General features: G+C 32.7%; 1 protein-coding gene and 2 long non-coding RNA genes across 3 annotated transcripts; all 3 read left to right on the forward strand.

Annotated features, from left to right (window-relative positions):
* The first annotated feature begins 7,965 nt into the window (after nucleotides 1-7,965).
* On the forward strand, nucleotides 7,966-9,427 carry LOC140059415 (uncharacterized). The gene is made up of 4 exons (XR_011847182.1): nucleotides 7,966-8,479; nucleotides 8,702-8,826; nucleotides 9,020-9,289; nucleotides 9,411-9,427. It is a non-coding gene; the product is annotated as an uncharacterized lncRNA (long non-coding RNA).
* A 2,987-nt stretch (nucleotides 9,428-12,414) lies between these two features.
* On the forward strand, nucleotides 12,415-13,297 carry LOC140058469 (uncharacterized). Its single transcript, XR_011847011.1, has 3 exons — nucleotides 12,415-12,503; nucleotides 12,706-12,834; nucleotides 13,169-13,297. It is a non-coding gene; the product is annotated as an uncharacterized lncRNA (long non-coding RNA).
* A 452-nt stretch (nucleotides 13,298-13,749) lies between these two features.
* On the forward strand, nucleotides 13,750-14,876 carry LOC140059352 (uncharacterized). Its single transcript, XM_072105241.1, has 3 exons — nucleotides 13,750-14,022; nucleotides 14,302-14,475; nucleotides 14,721-14,876. The coding sequence occupies exons 1-3, from the start codon at nucleotides 13,972-13,974 to the stop codon at nucleotides 14,874-14,876; spliced, it is 381 nt and encodes a 126-aa protein (XP_071961342.1). The 5' UTR covers nucleotides 13,750-13,971.
* Nucleotides 14,877-15,258: the final 382 nt, after the last annotated feature.

Here is a 15,258-nt window from a genome sequence, read left to right on the forward strand (position 1 = left end):
ATCTTGTCCTTGTGGTTCAGTCACTGCTCTATTGACATGACCAGAAATGAATTTGAAATATTAAATCAAATATTATTTACCTATGCAATAGTCTTTACCTTATCTTTAAAGATTCTTAAATCTTTGCTTGGTATAAGACATAATGGGGATATTGTTTCACCTGTGCCCATAACGTCACTCTTTTTGTAGTCCTATTACCTAGAACTTTGCTGCTTCAAGGCAGCATGCAGAAGTTTTTTTTAAAAACAAATCAGAGCTTTGCACACTATCCTCTTATATCTAAATCTTTTTCTCATTTCCATTTTTAATGCTATAAGCTTCTTGCTTAAATACATATGTACCAACATTAGGTATGCTGTGTCTCTTACTTTTCAATCGCATCAACCATTGATTGTAGATTGTTGTATAGTGCTGTTATATGCAGCACTAGGTCTTAAAAACAATCTTTTTTTAAAACCTGCCCATTCCCATTATTGGTGCTATAAGCTTCTTGCTTAAATACATTTGTACCAATATTAGGTATACTGTATATGTTTCCTTTTTCTTTCCTTTTTAATTGCTATCGACCATTGATCGTAGTATTGTGCTCTTATATGCAGCACTAGGTTTTAAAAACAATCTTTTTTTAAAGCACTGTTCCTTTTCTTACAACCCGTAAGGCCTAGCTTGTATAGTGTTTATGAATTGCCTTTATGCAATATAATCAGGCATAGTTCTAATTGATAACCCGATAGTTATCTTAAAAAAAATATCTCCATCAAAAATATCTTTATCAAAGCCATTTACATTTTAAAAATGGCCAATTCTGTGGATGACTTGTATCCCTTTTTTTAAACTATATCCCTGCATCCTTTTGAACATTCAGTGTAATGATCTCGTCCTTTCCTTATGGTTTAGTCACTGCTCTGTTGACATGACCAGAAATTATTATTTACCTTGATTATTTCAATGTTGTTGACTAGACAAAAATCCATACTGTTCTTAAACCTTTACTTGGTACAAGACATAATGGTGATATTGTTATCACCTGTACCAAAACATCACTTTTTAAAAAAGCAACCATTCTGCATGCTTTAATAGCTTTGCACACTACCCTCTTGCATCTACACCTTGATTATTTCAATGTTATATGTCTTTACCTAACCTTTAAAGATTCTTAAACCTTTACTTGGTATAAGACAAAATAGTGATATATTGTTTCCCCTGTGCCCAAAAGTCACTCCTTTTGTAGTCCTATTACCTAGAACGCTAATTAACCACTTCTGCATGCTCTAAGAGCATGCAGAAGTGATTGCTTTGTTAAACAAAACATTCAGAAGGCTATCAGCCTGGAATCATACTAGCCTCTTGAATCTACACCTTTTTCCCATTCCCATTCTTGGTGCTATAAGCTTCTTGCTTAAATACATTTGTACCAATCTTAGTTATACTGAGTCTCTTTTTCCTTCCTTTTTAATTGTCATTGACCATTGATCGTAGATTGTTGTATAGTGCTCTTATATGCAGCACTAGGTTTTAAAAACAATCTTTTTTTGAAAGCACTATTCCTTTTCTTACAACCCATAAGGCCTAGCTTGTATAGTGTTTATGAATTGCCTTTATGCAATATAATCAGGCATAGTTCTAATTGATAACCCAATAGTCATCTTTAAAAAATATCTTCATCAAAGCCATTTACATTTTCAAAATGGCCAATTCTGTGGATGAGTTGTATCCTTTTATTTTCAACTATATCCCTGCATCCTTTTGAACATTCAGTGTAATGATCTCGTCCTTTCCTTATGGTTTAGTCACTGCTCTGTTGACGTGACCAGAAATTATTATTTACCTTGATTATTTCAATGTTGTTGACTAGACAAAAATCCATACTGTTCTTAAACCTTTACTTGGTACAAGACATAATGGTGATATTGTTATCACCTGTACCAAAACATCACTTTTTAAAAAAGCAACCATTCTGCATGCTTTAATAGCTTTGCACACTACCCTCTTGCATCTACACCTTGATTATTTCAATGTTATATGTCTTTACCTAACCTTTAAAGATTCTTAAACCTTTACTTGGTATAAGACAAAATAGTGATATATTGTTTCCCCTGTGCCCAAAAGTCACTCCTTTTGTAGTCCTATTACCTAGAACGCTAATTAACCACTTCTGCATGCTCTAAGAGCATGCAGAAGTGATTGCTTTGTTAAACAAAACATTCAGAAGGCTATCAGCCTGGAATCATACTAGCCTCTTGAATCTACACCTTTTTCCCATTCCCATTCTTGGTGCTATAAGCTTCTTGCTTAAATACATTTGTACCAATCTTAGTTATACTGAGTCTCTTTTTCCTTCCTTTTTAATTGTCATTGACCATTGATCGTAGATTGTTGTATAGTGCTCTTATATGCAGCACTAGGTTTTAAAAACAATCTTTTTTTGAAAGCACTATTCCTTTTCTTACAACCCATAAGGCCTAGCTTGTATAGTGTTTATGAATTGCCTTTATGCAATATAATCAGGCATAGTTCTAATTGATAACCCAATAGTCATCTTTAAAAAATATCTTCATCAAAGCCATTTACATTTTCAAAATGGCCAATTCTGTGGATGAGTTGTATCCTTTTATTTTCAACTATATCCCTGCATCCTTTTGAACATTCAGTGTAATGATCTCGTCCTTTCCTTATGGTTTAGTCACTGCTCTGTTGACGTGACCAGAAATTATTATTTACCTTGATTATTTCAATGTTGTTGACTAGACAAAAATCCATACTGTTCTTAAACCTTTACTTGGTACAAGACATAATGGTGATATTGTTATCACCTGTACCAAAACATCACTTTTTAAAAAAGCAACCATTCTGCATGCTTTAATAGCTTTGCACACTACCCTCTTGCATCTACACCTTGATTATTTCAATGTTATATGTCTTTACCTAACCTTTAAAGATTCTTAAACCTTTACTTGGTATAAGACAAAATAGTGATATATTGTTTCCCCTGTGCCCAAAAGTCACTCCTTTTGTAGTCCTATTACCTAGAACGCTAATTAACCACTTCTGCATGCTCTAAGAGCATGCAGAAGTGATTGCTTTGTTAAACAAAACATTCAGAAGGCTATCAGCCTGGAATCATACTAGCCTCTTGAATCTACATCTTTTTCCCATTCCCATTCTTGGTGCTATAAGCTTCTTGCTTAAATACATTTGTACCAATCTTAGTTATACTGCGTCTCTTTTTCCTTCCTTTTTAATTGTCATTGACCATTGATCGTAGATTGTTGTATAGTGCTCTTATATGCAGCACTAGGTTTTAAAAACAATCTTTTTTTGAAAGCACTATTCCTTTTCTTACAACCCATAAGGCCTAGCTTGTATAGTGTTTATGAATTGCCTTTATGCAATATAATCAGGCATAGTTCTAATTGATAACCCAATAGTCATCTTTAAAAAATATCTTCATCAAAGCCATTTACATTTTCAAAATGGCCAATTCTGTGGATGAGTTGTATCCTTTTATTTTCAACTATATCCCTGCATCCTTTTGAACATTCAGTGTAATGATCTCGTCCTTTCCTTATGGTTTAGTCACTGCTCTGTTGACGTGACCAGAAATTATTATTTACCTTGATTATTTCAATGTTGTTGACTAAACAAAAATCCATACTGTTCTTAAACCTTTACTTGGTATAAGACATAATGGTGATATTGTTTCACCTGTACCAAAACATCACTTTTTAAAAAAGCAACCATTCTGCATGCTTTAAGTGCTTTGCACACTACCCTCTTGCATCTACACCTTGATTATTTCAATGCTATATGTCTTTACCTAACCTTTAAAGATTCTTAAACCTTTACTTGGTATAAGACAAAATAGTGATATACTGTTTCCCCTGTGCCCAAACATCACTTCTTTTGTAGTCCTATTACCTAGAACGCTAATAACCACTTTTGCATGCTCTAAGAGCTTTGCATCTACATATTTTTCTCATTTCCATTTTAATGCTATAAGCTTCTTGCTTAAATACACTTGTACCAATATTAGGTATACTGTGTCTCTTTCCTTTTCAATTGCCATCAACCATTGATTGTAGATTGTTGTATATAGTGCTGTTATGTGCAGAAAAATAATCTTGTTTTCAAAACCTTATTCCTTTTCTTACAAGCAGTAAGACCTAACTTGTATAGCGTATATGTATTGCCATTATGCAATATAATTGGGCATAGTTAACATTCAGGTTTTAAACTTCGTTTGGTTTTCCAAAGGAATTTCAAAATTAAACAGACTCTGCAGTTCACCATTTGGTAAAAATTAAATTTAAATTTACTATTTGCTAATTGTCTTATATCTTTTGAGATTTGTACAAAGAGAAACAAATTTAACTACCATTTATTTAGTACATATTATGGAAAATTGAAATAATTTATGACAAGATACTGTACATTCTTCAATGCCCTTGTGTTTTTTTAAATGACATATTTGAAACCAGGGATATTTAGACTGCACCTTACTATGCAGGAATTTAAGTATAATATAAATGAGTTGTTTCCTATTACTGATCAGGAGGCAAAGTAGCCTATGTTATATATATCCACATCCAATCAGTTTGAATCATCATAAAGAACAACAACCAGAATATGGTTTGGTAACATTGTTGGCCAGTTCACAAAATAGCTGTACCGAACACTAAAACGTACCAGTTAGAGGAAATGGAATGGTTTCACAGGAAAACCGAATATTTTTAAATGTTGCACGCAGAGGATAAAAAAGAAAAAACATGAAAACCAGAATATGTGTAAATTAACAACTCTGGTTGATGGGACAAAGAAGAAATACGAACTAATTGGTATTGACAGAAATCATTGTTGGATGAACTAATTGGTATTGGTAGAAATCATTGTTGATCAGTTCACAAAATAGCTGTACCGGAAACTACAATGTACCAGTTAGAGGAAATGTAATGGTTTCACAAGAAAACTGTATGCTTTTGAATGTTGCATGCAGAGAGCATAAAAAGAAAAAAACCTGAAAACCAGACTACTCTGGTTGATGGGACAAAGATGAAATACAAACTAATTGGTATTGAAATCATTTGTTGACCAGTTCACAAAATAGCTGTACCGGAAACTACAATGTACCAGTTAGAGGAAAAGGAATGGGAAAAAACAAGAAAACCAAAGGCCTCTAAATGTTACACGCAGAGAGCATAAAGAATAAAAATAGTCTGTGAAAAACACTGAACACAAGTAAATGGATGGTTACATTTTAAAAGCATCTCATACAATCCTCAAACGATCTTGGCATTTCTTCAATCATGCAACGAGATCTATAATACCATTAGTAATGGTGAATTGTGGGGTCAATTTGAAATTTTAAAAACAATGATATCGCATTTATTTTTTGAAACAAAGTTTTCAATCAAAGCGTGTATTTTTCTAATACATAACCTATAAGAAAGCTTCTCATAATATTTAAAAATCTTCAACCAGTTCCTATGATAGCATTTGCTATAAAAGGAACCATTTCCTTATATTGGCAACAGCAGTTTATTTAGTTTATACCTTTATGTATGCAACTAAAGTTGTTTTAAAAAGAGCCTTTTATAAATCCTATTTCTGTATGGAAAACACTTCTGTCCTGTATTTTGTTGATAGTAGACCTCCCCCAGCCATGTATTGAAATTGACAGGTGTAGAAAATCCATAAACTGCCCATTGATTTTTCATATCAGTATGGTACAACAACATTGAAAAAGTATAACAAATATTTATTACAAAATATTGTTTAATTTATGGTTTAAAGTGCTCATCATATCCACTGGTCCATGTTTATTTTCTTAGGGCCATAGGTAAGGTTTCAACCTTGACAACCCAGTGACTTCATCACATCCCTTCTCTTGCAAACAAAAATTGATTGCACTTGACCTATTCCTTTTCTCGGAGCCGTACATTTGTACTGTCCATCCTTTGTTGATGAACTTGCCGCTCCTACCATCTCTAGATAGAGTTGCGTTCCGCCCTTAGTAATTTTCAATAACACGTTGGCTGACATGAAATTCCCAAAAATTAATTTGTCAATTTCTCTATTCATTTTAAATACTTGAATAAGGTCAGCTTTTTTTCTAATATCTTCTAGTGTCATTAAGTTTAGTTTTTTTATTCTTGTTTCATATGAATTTTCTTTAATCTCTAACATAGTTGTTGTTCTACGTTGGATTGCAGGCTTGTGTCAGTAATCCAGGTGAGGTATTCAGGGCCGTTGGATTGCAGGCTTGTGTCAGTAATCCAGATGAGGTATTCAGGGCCGTAGCCAGTCTGAAATGTTCAACTTTCACCACCCACCCCAATTTCCCAGCACAGATCGTCGTATTTTATAACAATAATTATATTTAAAGCATCTTTACCTCATATTAATATAGATCAATATTTAGAATGCATCTTTGCCTTATCTGTTTTATACTTCTCGCTACGGCCTTCTTATTTCTTTACTCCTGTTTATTTCTCAATAATTAAAATCTCCCCTCACCATTATTTCTTGCTTACCAACTTTCTGTAGGTCTATACATTTTGCATAATTGGTGTTTTATAAATTACTCCAGTTAATATTGTATTAGGCCTACTGTTTTTGTTCTTTTTTGTAAGTGCATCACCTGTCTCAATATTGTCGGTGTAGCTCACACTATACCGATTCTTGAAATTCAAAATCTTCTCTTTAAATCATTTCAAGGTGGGAACTGCATCTTACAGTTGTTTCCTTTCATATCTGCTCTAAATACTTTGTCTTGGTATACGTCATTTAGGCCAAATTACTCTTGTCTCTTGAGAGAATTGAATGTCTCGAAACAAGATGCTAAAATATGGCTGCTAATCAATATTTATTTCTCAATAATTAAAATCTCCATCACCATTATTTATTGCTTACCAGCTTCTGGCTGTTAATCAATATTTAGGATCTGCAGTTACTGAAAATGCAATGTCAAAAAAAAAAAAAATAGATAAGATATAAAATACCATCTGGTTTACGAGAGTAGCCTAAGTTGATTATTAAGAAACCCCTATCTGGTTTAATGGAATAGCCTAAGTTAATTATCAAATAATAAGAAACCCCTATCTGGTTATGGAGTATAGCCTAAGTAATTTACTTATACAAACAAATAACAAAATCATCTGTGGGTTAATTTTCTGCTCATTTACTTTTCAGTTTCCGTAGGCCAAATTTTGTGCATCTTTTTTTAATTATTTTTATTATTATTGTTTGTTATAATTTATTTATATTATTTTTATTTATTTATTTATATTAATTTTTTTATTAATTTTTTTATATTTCATTTAATATTTATTTTATTTTATTTAATTTTTTTTTTATTTATTGTTTTATTTTTATTTATAATTTTCATTTATTATTATTTATTGGTGAATATTGGTAGCTGACGACTTTCTTCCCATTTAACATCTGATCTTGTTCGTACACATACCCACTGATGATTCGGATGGATTGAATGCCCGGCTATCTGTGTCCTGCTAGCCCCACTCTGTGCCTCTTCATGCCGTTGCCTGAACTTTTTCTTTCTCTTCATTGCTTTTTATTTTTCTTCCTTTTATCTTCTTTACTTCTTTTATTTTACTTCCTGTGGCCACCATGCTTTGTATTTACTACTGTTTATATCATGGACAGAGATAAAACACTCTCTGTAATCAATGCAGACAAGATAATGCCATGTCTGCATCAAGTATATCATGGACAGAGATAAAACACTCTCTGTAATCAATGCAGACAAGAAAATGCCAAGACAACATGTCATTCAAATCTGCTTTTTTCTGGTTCTCATGGGAAAAAAAATAAAATGCAAAAAAAAAATACAAAAAATAAAATACAAAAAAATTATTTTGAAAAATATTTCTGTAAAAATGTTTCTGAAGTCAAAGATATCTGGTATCTAACCTGGCCACAGGTATGTTTTTCTTTTTTATCTTTTTGTTTAATTTCTATTTTTGTCATTCTTCTGTTTATTTTCATTGCTTTTTTATTCCTTGTGTTATTATTTTACTTTCTTGTTGTGTATATGATTTGGGCATAGTTTTGTAGTGTAGATTATTGGGTGCATTTCGACCTAGGATGAAACCATTCCTATCCGCGCATCTCAGGCCGTAAAAAAAAAAAAAAAAATACAAAAAAAATTTAAAAAATAAAATACAAAAAAATTGGTATTTTCAACTTTTCACAGTTTCTGTGCAGTTTAAAAAAAAAAAATACAAAAAAAATACAAAAAATAAAATACAAAAAAATTGTTTTGAAAAAGATTTCTGAAAGTTTTTGAAGTTACTAAAAAGTTTGTGTGTTAAAAAAATGGATGGCAAAAGAGAAGTTTATCTGCCAAACTTTCTCAAAAGTACCAAAGTTATTTGAAATAAGACAAGGAGTTAAAGGATGTGGATATTGAAAAACTCCTTGTGAAGTAAAAATCCTCATGTGGTGTTATGGCAGAGTCCAGGTTAGTTCAAACATATATTTTGTAGACAAACAAGTATTTAGTCTATATTGCTTTGTATAATAATACAATAGACCTACAAATGATTTTTAAAGCAGTGTTGCTGATGTCTATTCACAGGACAATACAGGACACAAGACATTTCTGGAACAGCAGACATCAAACTGTCCAGTATTAACATAGTTGAATAATAATATTAGTAATATTTTTTTCTTGGTGTTTTAGAAGGTCAATCCTGGACATTCTGAAATCTATCGATGAACTGGAAACCAAGCAGCAGATAATGCCTTTCAATGTGGAACATTGAGGATAATGTTGCTATGATTTTTCAGACATCAAATATTGCAGAGGTATTGTAAACATTTTGTTGTTGTCATCATAAGATAATGAAATGATGAAAATGTTGCTTAAAAAAATAAACTTTACTTTTCGTTAATTGTTAATAATAAGTATGATTGGTGAATACAGCTACTGGATTATTATCATTGTTGTTGCTATCGAGTAATAAGTTAAGCATTACTTTAGTATTATTTTCGATTACAGAGTGAATTCCAGCAATACCATCAACAATTGCATCAAGCTATCTCTATAGCACGAAGTACAGTGGTAACTGCCCAAGACAAATCGGTGTAAAAGTGCGTCTTGATAATGGGTTGATGGGATTCATTCAAACAAAAGCTATTAGTGATAAACACACTTATCAGGAATTTATTTACTGTGTGAACGAGGTTGGAGTGGATATAAACTAACACACAGTCATTGATGCAGTTTGTGTGTGGACTGGACCCAAGAAAAGCAGGAGCAATTATTAAAGTATGCCTACCTAATGCAGAATGCATTTCTCTATAAAATAATTTGTTGAATTATATCTACTCCTACCCTATTATGCTAAATATGATTTTATATTTATTTTATTTATTGTTTTAATTTACAGACATTGAAATAAGAACACCAAAGGCTTGAGAACCAGAAACTGCCTGTGACAACTTGCAGTTTGGGTCCCAAAGTATTTATGAATCGTGCTGGTTTTATCAAGATTGATACAGCAAAGATAGGTGAAAGGTAAACATTCAACATAGTTACTTTTATATCAGTTAATCAGGAGATGTGCTTGACCATACACATGTACACCCAAAACATTTGTAAGATGGCAGTGGATGATTTTGAGTATTACAGTCAGCTGTGGACGCTAGTCCTGCAGATGCTTTGAATGAGATTCTTGAGAAGCTACAGTTGTAGTCTAGCCTTTGTAGCACTTAGAGTACATGGATAGAAACTTGACTACTATCAAGTTATTCTTTCTACCATTTTATATGAATATGTCATAAATATTTCGTTTTTTTTGTTTACTAGTACTATGGAAACAAAACAATTACTTTGTACGATATCCGTGCAGAATTAACCAATCGATGCAAGGATTTGAGATCTTTATTCCAAATAGGGACCCCTTAAGAGCGATTCCAGATGTTGACGAAAGAAACACTGGCTAATTTTATATTGGTAAGCTACAGTGAAAAATGTGTTGTTAATCATCCTCTATTTACCTGGAAACTGAAGAAATTTGAATAAAGAATTTAATTTTATTATTGCAGGAAAATTGGTGGTAGGGCAAGTAAAACAAATTGTTCGTCGACTATAGAGTGAATTCCGGCAAAACACTCTCCGACTGTGTCAAGCTATCTCCATAGAACGAAATCTGTGTCAATGTGCGTCTTGATAATGGGTTCATGGGATTCATTCCAACAAAAGCAATTTGTGATAAACACAATTTATTTACTGTGTGAACGAGGTTGGAGTGGATATATTGATGCAGTTTGTGTGCGGACTGGGCCGAAGAAAAGCAGACATAATTATTAAGGTATGCCTACCTTACGACGTAAGAAAACCAAAGGCTTGACAACCGGAGACAGCTTGAGATGCATTTAAGATAATGATTTTAATATTACAATGTTTTAAATTGCAGAATTGCATGTTGAAACAAAATGTAGTTGTAGAAGATGTCACAGCTACCTACTAGAAATTGTCCAACCAGTTGTGATGAAGATAAAGCCTTCAATGCTGAAATGCAAGTGTTCTTTGATGGTTACGTACACAACATAACTACGTTCAAGTATGTAATGGATCCAATATATTTCACATGTCGAGTCCGAGTATTATTATTATGATGTCAATGATGGAACTTTGGTTTTCAGGTACATTTTGAAAGCTTTTTTTAGTCTTACATATTTTTATTTTTTGACAAAGTAGGTAATGGTCCAATGAAGAGTGTCAAGTAGTATTCCCCAACCAGACTTGGAAAGTCATAATAAAAATATAATTATAATAATTATTTAAGCATGACAAAGCAGCTTCCAGGGGGCGGATCCAGGAGAGTGGCACTTGCTGATATTAATATGTTAGTGCTCCCCCGTTTAATAATATTTTTAATTTGTGTTTTATCTTTTAGGAGCACAACCTGAAACTTGCACAAAATGTTGAAAATGATGTTGAGTTTGAAGGTAAAAGTTGTGATGATGTGACATTGATGGTGGTAACTGCCCAAGACAAGAAATCTGTGTCAATGTGCGTCTTGATAATGGGTTGATGGGATTCATTCCAACAAAAGCAATTAGTGATAAACACAATTTATTTACCATGTGAACGAGGTTGGAGTGGATATAAACCATACTGTTGAGCATCCTCACACAGTCATTGATGCAGTTTGTGTGCGGACTGGGCCCAAGAAAAGCAGGTGCAATTATTAAGGTATGCCTACCTAAATGCAGAATGCATGTATTCTCTGTAAATTAATTTGTTGAATTATATCTACTCCTACCCTATTAAGCTAAATATGATCTTATATTTATTTTATTTACTGTTTTATTTTGACAGACATTGAAACAAGAAAACCAAAGGCTTGAGAACCGGATTCAGCTTGGCCAAGTAATACAAATTGCTTGTTGACGTCCATGTGGTTAGGAACTTGATAATGCCAACCCAGTGCGTAAAGATGATACTGGTCTGTGTCCATTCTTTTTACAGGACGACTTTCCTGAACTAAGTGAGGTACTTAAGATATTACAATATTGAACAAATATTTGTGTATTTATTTATTTTGCTTTATTTTATTTACATAATAAAGTCAAGTAGTATTCCCTAACCAGACTTAGAAATTCATAATAAAAAAAAAATTAATTATTTAAGCATGACAAAGCAGCTTCGTTGTATTATGTTTCCAGGGGGCGGATCCAGGAAAGTGGCACTTGGGTTGCATGCTCTCACTTTTGACGGCTAAAATGTCATTATGAACTACTTTTTGATATTAATATGTTTAGTGCTCCCCCGTTTAATAATACTTAATATTTTTATTGTGTTTTATCTTTTAGGGGGCACAACCTGAAACTTGCAAAAAAATGTTGAAAATGATGTTGAGGTTGAAGGTAAAAGTTGTGATGATGTGACATTGATGGTGGTAACTGCCCAAGACAAGAAATCTGTGTCAATGTGCATCTTGATAATGGGTTGATCCTCACACACAGTCATTGATACAGTTTGTGTGCGGACTGGGCCCAAGAAAAGCAGGCGCAATTATTAAGGTATGCCTATACCTAATGCATAATGCATGTATTCTCTATAAAATAATTTTCCCTCACCATTTTACTAAATCAACTTCTATTGCTATTTTTAAAAAAATAACTTAAAATGCATCTTTTTAACATCCCATATAAGCGCCTTTGATTTTTACTTCGGTTTAGTTGATTCTGCCGCTATACAAATACCTAAATTATTATTAAATTATTATTATTATATCTACTCCTACCCTATTATGCTAAATATGATTTTATATTTATTTTATTTACTGTTTTAATTTGACAGACATTGAAACAAGAAAACCTAAGGCTTGAACCGGATTCAGCTTGGCCAAGTAATACAAATTGCTTGTTAACGTCCATGTGGTTAGGAACTTGATAATGCCAACCCAGTGGGTAAAGATGATACTGGTCTGTGTCCATTCTGTTTACAGGATGACTTTCCTGAACTAAGTGAGGTACTTAAGATATTACAATATTGAACAAATATTTGTGCAAAGTATCGACATAAATTATTATTGTAGTATGAGAGGAAAAAATAGGGTCTATCAGTCATCTTCAGCTTGGATACTAATCTTACCTTGCTATTGTGCAGTGTCCATGTAATATGTGTGTTTTTCTTTATCATGTTTCTAATTTTATTCATTTGATTTTGTTCAGGTTTTGAGTCATTTTGACGGTGGTAACTGCCCAGGTCAACCAATCGGTGTCAAGTGCGTCTTGATAATGGCTTGGAGGGTTTTATTCCAACAAAATCAATTAGTGATAAAGATGTTATAAACCCAGAAGGTAGGTTTAACGAAATTACCATTTGTCTTTTAATTAGTATTTAAAGGACAACTTGACCGAGGACCATATTTTAACAACGTATTAGGGATGTACATATGATTTCAGAACAATCGCGCTCGCCGTCAATTGCTGTGACGTCAATGGTGCATCACAATATCTACTTAATGAGTTTTCACTGTTGTTAACATACAAGAGATAGTATTGCCATACAATCTTTGGTGTGCAAAATCCGGAGCAAGTATGCATTAGGTGCATGCTTAGTTAAAAAATAATCACCAACCTAAGAGATGCATTTAAGATAATGATTGTAATATTACAATTTTTTAAATTTCAGAATTGCATGATAGAACAAAATGTAGTTTGTAAGACGCCACAGCTACCTACTAGAAATTGTCCAACCAGTAAATTAGTGACCCACTATTTTTGTGATGAAGATGAAGCCTTGCAATGCAAGTGTTCGTTGAGGGTTACGTATACAACATAACTACGTTCAAGTACGTAACGGATCCAATATATTTCACATTTGATGTCAAGTCCGAGTATTATGATGACGTCAATGATGAAACTTTTATCAATTCTACTGAGTTTACAGGTTTTACAGGTACATTTTGAAAGCCTTTTTTCAGCCTTACATATTTTATTTTTGACAAAGTAGGTACTGGTTCAATGAAGGTGATCAAGTAGTATTCCCCAACCAGACTTAGAAATTCATAATAAAAATATAATTATAATTATTTAAGCATGACAAAGCAGCTTTGTTGTATTATGTTTCCAGGGGGCGGATCCAGGAGAGTGACACTTGGGTGGCATGCTCCCACTTTTGACGGCTAAAATGTCATTATGAACTACTTTTTGATATTAATTTTTTTATTGTGTTTTATCTTTAGAGGCACAACCTGAAACTTGCAAAAAAATGTTTAAAATGATGTTGAGGTTGAAGGTAAAAGTTGTGATGGTCTGACATTGATGGTGGTAACTGCCCAAGACAAGAAATCTGTGTCAATGTGCATCTTGATAATGGGTTGATGGGATTCATTCCAAAAAAGCAATTAGTGATGAACAAAATTTATTTACCGTGTGAACGAGTTTGGAGTGGATTTAAACCGTACTGTTGAGCATCCCCACACACAGTCATTGATGCAGTTTGTGTGCAAACTGGGCCCAAGAAAAGCAGGCGCAATTATTAAGGTATGCCTACCTAATGCATAATGCATGTATTCTCTATAAAATAATTTTCCCTCCCCATTTTACTAAATCAACTTCTATTGCTATTTAAAAAAAAAGAACTTAAAATGCATCTTTTTAACAACCAATATAAGCACATTTGATTTTTACTTCAGTTTAGATGAATCTGGTGCAAATACAAATACCTAAATTATTATTAAATTATTATTATTATATCTACTCCTACCCTATTATGCTAAATATGATTTTATATTTATTTTATTTACTGTTTTAATTTGACAGACATTGAAACAAGAAAACCAAAGGCTTGAGAACTGGATTCAGCTTGGCCAAGTAATACAAATTGCTCGTCGATGTCCACATGGTGGGGAACTTGATAATGCCAACCCAGTGCGTAAAGATGATACTGGTCTGTGTCCATTCTGTTTACAGGACGACTTTCCTGAACTAAGTGAGGTACTTAAAATATTACAATATTGAACAAATATTTGTGCAAAGTATCTACATAAATTATTATTAGACTTAGAAAGTCATAATAAATTATAATTATTTAAGCAAAGCAGCTTCCAGGGGCGGATCCAAGAGAGTGTCTCTTGTGTGGCATGCTCCCACATTTGACGGCTAAAATGACATTATGAACTACTTTTTGATATTAAGATGTTTAGTTCTCTCTAATATTTTAATTTGTGTTTTATCTTTAGGGGCACAACCTGAAACTTGCAAAAAATGTTGAAAATGATGTTGAGGTTGAAGGTCAAAGTTTTGATGGGACACTGACTGATACAATGCTGTACAACTGCACTAGTAGAGTGTGCTCATTTTTTTCAAATTCTACAAATTTATGTCAAGGCAGATGAGGCAGTTAGCTTGTCTGGAGTTTTGAATTTTCACACAGCTTGTGTAATTTATATTACTAAATATATTTAAAACATCTTTGCTTAATTTATTTTTTACCTCTCGCTGTGGCCCTGTATATAGAACATACACTAGATAATCGTTTTTGTTATACTTGATCTTGGATAAGTCTGTTTTACAACTACCGAAATTTGGATTGCTACAAACACAATTAATATATTCTTTCATTTTTACCTGGTATTGTTTCAAATTAAATCACTAGCCGATATTACCATATGAAATTTAAAAAAAAAAGATATAACTGTAAAAGGTAATTAAAAAGTATTGGGTTTATATAATACGGCTCTTGCCGATTTAATAAAATATAAAAGATACAATTACAGA

The sequence above is a fragment of the Antedon mediterranea genome, chromosome 9 (assembly GCF_964355755.1).
Source record: "Antedon mediterranea chromosome 9, ecAntMedi1.1, whole genome shotgun sequence".
In the NCBI taxonomy this organism is placed as follows: Eukaryota; Metazoa; Echinodermata; class Crinoidea; order Comatulida; family Antedonidae; genus Antedon; species Antedon mediterranea.

What these genes read in the sequence shown, in the direction of transcription:
- LOC140059352 (XM_072105241.1), top strand. Translation starts at nt 13,972, where the DNA reads ATGCAGTTTGTGTGCAAACTGGGCCCAAGAAAAGCAGGCGCAATTATT. An exon ending in AAGCAGGCGCAATTATTAAG is followed by an intron (nt 14,023 to 14,301) that starts GTATGCCTACCT and finishes TTAATTTGACAG; the next exon opens with ACATTGAAACAAGAAAACCA. An exon ending in ACTTTCCTGAACTAAGTGAG is followed by an intron (nt 14,476 to 14,720) that starts GTACTTAAAATA and finishes TTTTATCTTTAG; the next exon opens with GGGCACAACCTGAAACTTGC.